The sequence below is a fragment of the Gymnogyps californianus genome, chromosome 5, assembly GCF_018139145.2.
Source record: "Gymnogyps californianus isolate 813 chromosome 5, ASM1813914v2, whole genome shotgun sequence".
Taxonomy (NCBI): Eukaryota; Metazoa; Chordata; class Aves; order Accipitriformes; family Cathartidae; genus Gymnogyps; species Gymnogyps californianus.
Genome location: NC_059475.1, coordinates 20,760,202 through 20,768,724, shown reverse-complemented (window position 1 = coordinate 20,768,724; position 8,523 = coordinate 20,760,202). Strand labels below are relative to the sequence as shown.

The window sequence follows — 8,523 nt, the reverse complement described above, 5'->3', positions numbered from 1 at the left end:
GACAGGCTTGGGCTGGTTGCGCTCTTCCACCCCACCAAAACTTGGGGCCAGCAAAGAGTTTCAGGTGGCTGGGGGGACAGGGACATAACAATGACTTGCTGGAGACAAAGACAACTCTTTCCCTGAAGGATACCCCACCCCGATCACCTTCACAGTCTACAGCATGACCTCAGCCCATGGAGACCAAATCTCAGTCTCCTTCCCTCCCCACTGTCCCACCGCAATCCTCCTGGAGCACCAGCAGCAGCACCCTCTGGAAGGAGGACACAGCCATCAAGACGGTTTGTCGAGACCATCAAATAATAATTTACTGTGATTCAATCTGTGGCTTTGTACAGTTGCCGGTGTGGGAGGAGGCCAAAGGAGGAGGGGATGGGGAAAGAAAAAAAAAAAAAAAAAAAAGAAAAAAGTCGTTTGCCGCAGGCTTGGGTGAAGTGCGAGATAGTCCTTGGAGGGGCTCATGCTCCCCCTGTCCTCTTCCTCCTTCTCCTCTTCCTCTCCCCCCCCCCCGCCTCCTCCCTTGAATCCGTTTGCTTCTTCCTTCGCTTCACCTCTTTCCTTGCGCTCTGCACAGTGGGAACCTCTGCAAGACACAGTCCAGTCAGCTGAAACCAGAAGAGGACACTTGTTAGCACCCATTGGCCGTCAGAACCAGCAGGGGCTGTTTCCATTACACCCACCCCTCACATTTCAGGATGACCCTGCTAGTGCCCACAGAGGGAAAGCAAAAGGCTACACAGGTCTTGGAGGTCTGGAACTGGCTCAGCGAAGCATCTGCACATGTGCTGAAGGGAACAAAACAAGTGGTCTGTGGAGTGATGGGTGAGCCTTGGGCATCTCACCAGACCTTCTGCCTCTGCCCAAACCTCGTTGTGGGAAGGGACACTGTTTGGCGAGATCTTTCTCCCTCCTCCAGGGATGATGGGAACCACAAAGTGAGTCCAGGGCAAAACACAGCCAAACCTCCCTGGCTCCCTGGCCACGCACACACCCTTCTCCTCCCCAAAACCCAGCGTGTCCTTGCCTTGCTTCTCCTTTTGTGCCCTGATCTTCCTCCCTCTCTGCTCTTGGCCACTGCAGCTAGAATAAGCTGGGATGTCTAGTTTCCAGTTTCTGCCTGAGCAGAAAAAGATGTGGGCAACTCACAGGGCACGCTCTATTAACAGAGGGGAGTGTTTCCAAGAGACTCCTTCCCATCCCTTCTTGCCCCTCTTTTTGAAGGCACTGCCCATGCCAGTGCTGGCAACTGGGCTGTGACAGGGAGTGGGCTCCTGGTAGTCGGTGTAGGGGAGCAGCAGTGTCTGCCAAGCCCATGCCGCCAGCTGTGAGCGAGAGCAGGAAACGAGCCCCAAGCTCACATCCCCATCCGGAGGAAACGCTCCTGAACATCTGGAGGACCTGAACATCTGGAAAACCTCCCTTAGCAGCGATAAGTGTGCTGGGCACAGCATTCGGCTCAGCCCCCAGGAGACCTCACGCGCCTCGGCTGGGAGCGGAGGGGTGGGGTGCTCGGGTGTTTTTTTGCTCATAGGAAGCAAATGCTGCCAGTGGTGGTTTTTTTGTTTTTTTTCAGGGAAGAGCTCTGCTGTCCTCACAGCCTTTGGCTCAAAAAGCAATGGAGGAAAACCAGCTGCCCACCTCCACCTTCAGCAAGACCCTCTTCGCACCATCTCTGGACACAATGCGCTTCTCTTTAGGACTCCAGCAGTTGTGTAAAGGGGTAAAGGTCCAGTCCAGGTGCTTGGGAGACTCCCCAAAACACATTAAGGGCAATGTTCCTGCAGGCTTTTCTCCCACACCCCAGTCCCAGATGTCCTTAGATGTACATCTCCCCGGTGCACTCATCCCCAATTGCCTCTCTCCCCACTTCTGCCATGGAAGGAGCTGGTAACACAGCCAGATGTTCCCAGGCGTTTGGCTTAAAGCCACCCAGCTCACACAGGGACACTGATAGGAGCTCTCCCTCACTGCTATCCAGCAGGATTGCAATGATTTAAATAAACTAATCATTAAAAAAAAGCAACAAGGAAAGAAAAAGAAGAAAAACAGGCAAGTGAACACAGACAATCTGAAAAACACTGTTTCTGGCTCCAGCACGCACAAATTATAAAAGCAAAACAGCCCCCTTATGGCTAATTCTCAACATTGCATCAGTTCTAAATATCCCAGGGGATATCTAATCTAATGGGGAAAACTTTTCTGAGGAACATGGGACTTTCACAGTGAGACAGGTCTGCTCTGAAGCTTTAGGACGAGGCAATTTACACAAGTGCATTAGGAGGCAATGCGCTCACCCAGCTCTTCATCTGAACTCTTCTAGGGCCAGTCTGGCGAACGCGCAGCGAGCTGCACACCTTCAACACCAGCTTAACTCCTCTTTCATGGGGGCAGCATGGGAAGGAGCTTTCTCAGGGAAAGCATGATAAAACATGCATTTTTTTTTTTTATTCAGTTCTGTAGAATTTTGTTCCACAACATGAGGGGGAAAAATAAACAACCCTTTCCTCCTACACACTTCCTCAGGAAAGTGGGAATTTTGACTTACCTATGTTTTGACAGAAAAATGCTATTTCGGTCAAAAAGGTGTTTCATTAAAAAATACCCGTTGCTGAAATTGTTTCTGCTGCATTTGTTTGCAGACGAGTGCATCTGCAGTCACCCCCTGCCCTGCTTCCAATATACCCCCGCTGCACCCCATTTCCTGCTTCCAATATAACCCTGCTGCACCCCATCTCCTACTTCCAAAACTCACCGTAGTCACGATATCACACATTTACAGTTCATGCAGCCCGGGCCGCTCTCATCTGGGGGATTCAGCTTGCGCAGCTTGTGCTGACGGATCTCCCGCACCAAGGTGTAGAAGGCATCTTCAACGCCCTGGAAGAAAAGCATCGCTTGAAGCAGCTGCCCACTTTGAGAGGGGACAGTGGAGAGAAGAGAGGGCTCTGCTTCCCAGCTAGGTGTCCCTAGCACCATCTTCCAGGAGCGTAGATTGCAGAGTTAAAGGCACAAAACCAAGCTGGGAAGACTAACAGGGATCTTAGTGTGGACCCCGAACAGAGAGCGAGATTGAATGAGCAACCACGAGGCCATGGAGCTCTTAAGTCCTTGAGATTCATCAGCTTTAGCAGCCTGAATGAGGTCTACCACCTAAGAGAACAGCCACCACTAGACCACTGAAGGTATCAGCTGTTCCATTTCCAGCTTTGTGCTCTGGGAGCCCCGCTTGGTCCTTCCAGCACTAGTATATTCTGCCTGTAGGTCTGCCAAAATAGACCACGGATGAGGTTAGCCAAGTCCCCTGAGCTTAGCTGACCTGCAGTGACTACAGGGGTTATTCCAGAGCCTTGGAGAAAGCCCTTAGAAGGCATCTTCCCTTCACTGCTGCCAGAGCATGAATTCCACACTTCTCCGGATTGGAGGCTCAAGCCCGGACAGGGGAGCTTTTAGCCTTGTGGAAGCAACTAACTCCGGCCCTTGCACCCTATCTGTCTGCAAGGTGGTGTCTGCCTGTTCCTGCCTCTCCAGGACAGCACTGGAGAAAAGAGAAGAAAAAGAAGATTTTGTTTAAAACTCTCCTCCTACCTGTCTGGTTTTGGCAGACGTTTCTATGTAGGGGATCCCGTAACTCCGGGCCAGGTCCTGCGCTTGCCGGGTCTCCACTGTCCGGGCTGGTAGGTCACATTTATTTCCCACCAGCACCATGGGAACATCATCTGAGTCTTTCACCCTCTTGATCTGCTCCCTGCAAGAGTAAGAGGTGCCAAAGTGAAGGGAGAAAAGGGGGCAGCTCCAGGACACGCCCCACCAGCTTCTTCGTCAAGAATTAACAGCTATGCTTTGTTCCTACCAAGTGCCTTGTGTTGGGCTTTCAGGAGAACGTAAATGACCATGGCACGTGAGTAAACAGCAAAATAGCTAGGGCACTTTTGGAAACTAAAACTAAACATGCTTCTGCTCTTTAAATGCAACTGTTTACAAAACACAACTTGAAATTATGACAATGTATATTAAGACATGAGCTTAATATAGTTTAAGCTAAATAAAAATGAATACTCAAGCAGTTACCTGTGTTACTTCCAACATTTAGATCAAGTAATCCCCCTCAATGGGGATTAAAAAAAAAAAAAAAAAAAAAAATCACCTGCAACCAGAATTTGCTGAGCTGATAAACCAGCTTTTGGCAGCCGAAACCTTTTCTGCAGATGCACAGGCAGTATTTGCTTCCTTTCAGTTTAGTTCAGGTCACTCAAAGTTGAGAAACCAACTGGGAAGCAAAAGAGCTGTAATGCTTGCTTCTTCATTCCAACCTCGGATTTAAAACTAGGTGGGAGAGGATGAGATCTACCACTTCTAGAAGTCTTAAAGGCCATTATGACCACAAACAATCCATTCAATTCCCTCCTGATAAATAGCAACTTCCTTTGTTTATTAAAGCATTTAACTTCAGATGCAAAACAGCTTTTTTTTTTCTTGTTCATGCATCCAGAACATTTAACGTGGTTTTATTTATCTAATAAAAGCATTATTTAAAATGCTGATTTCTGCATTTTAATTAAATTCAAATTTCCATCCAAAAGCAGCTGGACATGTAACACACACACACACAAAAAAAAAAAATCAATCATCTTTTTTTAATGTAGTAGAACACAGAAATGAAGTCTGACTATATGTATGATATGCCATAAAGCTACTTAAATGTTCCATGTAACATCCTGATCAGCAAACGCAAGTACTAAATTTAGTGCACAGGCTACACTTAGCTGAAAAGAGATACCTCCTAATGGTTACTAACCAGGGAGAGCCAGCATTTCTCTGGGGAATATTCTTTTAAAAGTGCAAACACAAAGAGCACAGGCAAAACGAGATGAAAGCCGGTGATTTACATCATGATTAAAACCGGGGCTTGAAATTGAGCCATCCTGTGAAGTGATTCACAGGCACCAGCCCCAGCACAAGGATGAATGCTGCTGAATCTCTCAGGTGGTTTAGGAAAATCCCATCCTTTGTCCTCCGGTTCAGCTAAAACAAGCCAAATTAGCCCAACTGTATAGTTATTACACTGAACACACCTGCTAGCCGAAGACTGAGACGTCTCGACAGCTCGGAGCAGCACCTCTGACTACGGAGCAAGGAAGGGCTGTGCCTGTGCTTTGAGCTACAGGGTTATCTGGGACCCAGGCTTATGACGAGGGATCGGGGTACACGGTCCCTTGGTGGGCAGTGGACAGAGTGGGGACAGGCAGAGCCATTTCTTGCATCCTCTGCAAGTGCCTCCCATCACAGCCAAGCCCCAAAAAAAAGGCACAAAGCGGAGATCCCTCCCTAAGCTAGCATTGGGGTAACCAGGGAAGACTCCCACTGCATTTATATCATCTCCTTGGCTCTCCAGCTCTGTAGGGGTGGCGGCAGCAGGGGGGAGAAGTGGGATGGGTAACCTGTGTGCAGCCAAAGCAGGACCACACCAGGATGGGGTCCCTGCTCTGCCACTGCACCCCCAGTACACGCTCTTGGGCAAGTCACCTCACCGGGGCTCTGACTCTCCTCCTGCCCCATCTTTGCCCTGGTTGAAACCGAGCTCCAAAGCACCAGGACTGCCTCTCCCTGTGTGCATGCGGCTGGCAGACCACAGCCTCGCCGCAATGGCTGCCAGTGGGGGAAGCAGCCATCCCTGCCCTTCCCAGCCTCCTCTCCCAGCTCCTGGGCCCAGCAGAAGTTGCTGAGATCGATTGCACTAACAAAGCCATTCCATTAATTAGGGAGGGAAGGGAGGAGGTCATAGAGGATCAGCTCTCTCTTTAGTCACCATAAACACTTAAACATTACATTACCAAGTCCCCAAAGGCCACAAGCAATCCCTTTGGATAGGTTTTATTGGAGTCACTGACATTAGCTGTCTGCTCTGTCTCTTCCCTGGGGAATGGCCACTTGAGCTAATTGTCTTTGCTGGCAGCAGGTGCTTCCACCGCAGGGCCTGATCTAAAAGGGAGGGCAGGAGGGTGCAGCAGCAAGGCCTCCGCTTTGCACAGGGCAAGAGGGAAGGGGCCCTTCCCAGGATACTGACCTGTACTGGTGAATATCTTCAAAGGACTTGGTGTTGTTGATGGCGAAGACACAGAGGAACCCTTCCCCTGTTCTCATGTACTGGTCTCTCATGGCACTGTACTCCTCTTGCCCCGCGGTATCCAAGATGTCCAACAAGCAGGTCTCTCCGTCGATAACGACTTGCTTTCTGTAGGAATCCTGCAGGCCATGAGAGGAAGGGAGGAGAATGCGTTAAGGGAGGGCTCAGGTCCGGCCAAGCAAAGGCATGCAGCGAGTGCATCCCTGGGAAGATGCCAGGTCATGCCCTGCCTGGGTTTAGCTCCCATTAAATAGGCAACTCAATCTGTTTCAAAAATGGGAGGGAAAGGAAAAAGAAGAGAAAGAAGGGAAAAAAAAAAAAAAGGAAAAAGGGAGCAGCTGAGCAGGTTTCCCCTTCTCTGGCAGAGCCACAGAGAAGACAGCCCTGGCTTGCTCTCCCCATTCCCAGCCCTGCCTCTGGCAGACCCAGGGCAGCTTTGTCTCTACCACACCGCATAGCCCTCAACAACTATTTTCCTAAGCTTTATTTAGTCCCGGCTAATCCCTTCTGCTGCCGCCCTGCCCAGGTGCTGGAAGGGGACACCCAGGAAAGGTGGCACTAGCCAGCCAGGGCTTCCAGCCACTGTCTGCGATCTGCGGGGCTGGAAGGTGTTTAAGATCACCTGGAAATCCAGCACCCCCAATGCATCTCAGATCAGGCACCAGAGGCAATACGCCACCAGTAAGGCTGCAAACTGGGCTTGATGGTAAATCTCTTCTTCAAACATGAGGAAAAAAAAAAATTCACGCTGCGAGGAGGGTGTTTCCCACAGCCAGTCGGTGCCCAGAGGGCCCCTGCAGAGGTAAGGACTATCCAGGCAGGTCCTTTGAAGTTGGGGGTTTTCCCTGCAGCAGAGGCAATCGCAACTTATCACAGATGTGAGAAGGCCTGGAAATCATTCAGGGCATCCCTCAAAACATTTCATTTTCAAGGCAGGCTCCTCAAAGCACCGCTCCTCCCCACCATGCCTCTCCCCCATGCCCAGTCTCATCAGCAGGGATGCTGCTGGGGCAGCCCCTGCACGGAGGAACAGCCTCATCCCTCTCCAATAGCTGTCTCCCAGGTACGGCACAGCATCCTCGACTCTCAGCCAGAGAAGGAAGCCAAAACCAAATATATGAAAAGAGTCAGCAATATGACCATGACAGAGCTTTGCAGCCGCTCACAGAGGCTACGGCTGCAGTTTAAAATTAATTCAAACGTCTGCTGCTCTTCCAACAACCACAACAATGTTATCAGATGAGCTTTGCAGGTCTGCAGACAAACAGTCGACACAGCAAAGGTCACCGACAGGACCAGCAGCAGCACGAAAAGGGAACGGGGCCAACGCGGCCTCCACCCTTTGGTTCATTACGATAACAACGTCATCTACCGGGGCTAATTAAAGTCTTCCCTCACCTTGCAGAGAGGGCCACGAAATCAGAGATGAGATCTGCTATACCATGACCTTCTCGGCTATGCCTTCCCAAAAAGGGGACTGCTGACCCACCAGGAATATGCATGGAGTGATGCATTGGCTTCCAGCCAACCGCTCTGAAGGCAACTGGCAGTCTGCCCTGCAGGGATGCACTCCCATTTCTAATCAATAATGTATCTGGAGCCTCCTTGGTGCAAGGTAGAAGAGCAATGGTTCCACCTCCGGGGCCCCTGTGCCTCCACGGACCAGCAAAGGGGACCCCAGTGCCTGTTGTGCCCAGCAGAGCATCCTCCCACCCCTGCGCCCTGGCTTGCGTCCAGAGGACCAGCCTCTCGGCACACGTGTTCACAGTTAATCACCAAGTCCTCAATTACAGGAGGTCTCACCAGCAGACAGCATGCCTACGGAGGAGTGATCCCACACCTCGGCTCAGGTCATCAACAGGCTGCCCGTAAGGCCAGCCAGCTTGCTAACAAAGCAAAGGCATTAACAGTCTTGCAGAGGATGCTTTGCATCCCACTCCCAAAGGAAAGGAACAAGCTCTCCCCACCCTTGCTTTGTGTCCAGCTTCATCCAAACCTCCCCAGGATGCTCGGGATGGCAGCTCAGCCATCCCTGCCATGCTGCCAGGTGACCTGGCTGCCGCTGCAGGGGTAACTGCCACCAGCCCACATGTCCAGCCACCAGGACCCTGCAGCCTCAATCCTCCTCTGCAGCCCACCCTGTCCTACCCCACCTTCTTGCACAAGGGAAGGTGGCCAGACCCAGCTGTGAAGTGCCAGGCAGCAGAAACAACGTCTGCTTGGGGTTCAGACTCAGGATCCCAGACGGATGCTGGCAGCACCCCAGGTGGGCTGGTGGATCAGGCCAAGAGGTCCATTTCTTAAACACCACGGTCAGGATAAGACCAGATGCTTGGGAAGCCCGTTACTAGCTGACTGCTAAAAACTGGAAGATGAACCAAAGAATTTCTCAACACAGT

At 51.0% G+C, this 8,523-nt stretch overlaps 1 protein-coding gene across 4 annotated transcripts in view; it reads right to left on the bottom strand.

Moving 5' to 3' along the window:
* Positions 1-521: 521 nt before the first annotated feature.
* The window catches only part of HRAS (HRas proto-oncogene, GTPase), a 42,669-nt gene continuing 34,667 nt past the window's right edge, over positions 522-8,523 (bottom strand). For all 4 annotated transcript variants that reach the window (XM_050896994.1, XM_050896996.1, XM_050896995.1 and 1 more), the window contains exons 3-6: positions 6,065-6,243; positions 3,586-3,745; positions 2,753-2,877; positions 522-605 (exon numbers count right to left, since the gene is read on the bottom strand). In XM_050896994.1, coding sequence (XP_050752951.1) covers positions 2,758-2,877; positions 3,586-3,745; positions 6,065-6,243 — 459 coding nt within the window. In that variant the 3' untranslated portion in view covers positions 522-605; positions 2,753-2,757. The remainder of the gene's footprint in view (positions 606-2,752; positions 2,878-3,585; positions 3,746-6,064; positions 6,244-8,523) is intronic.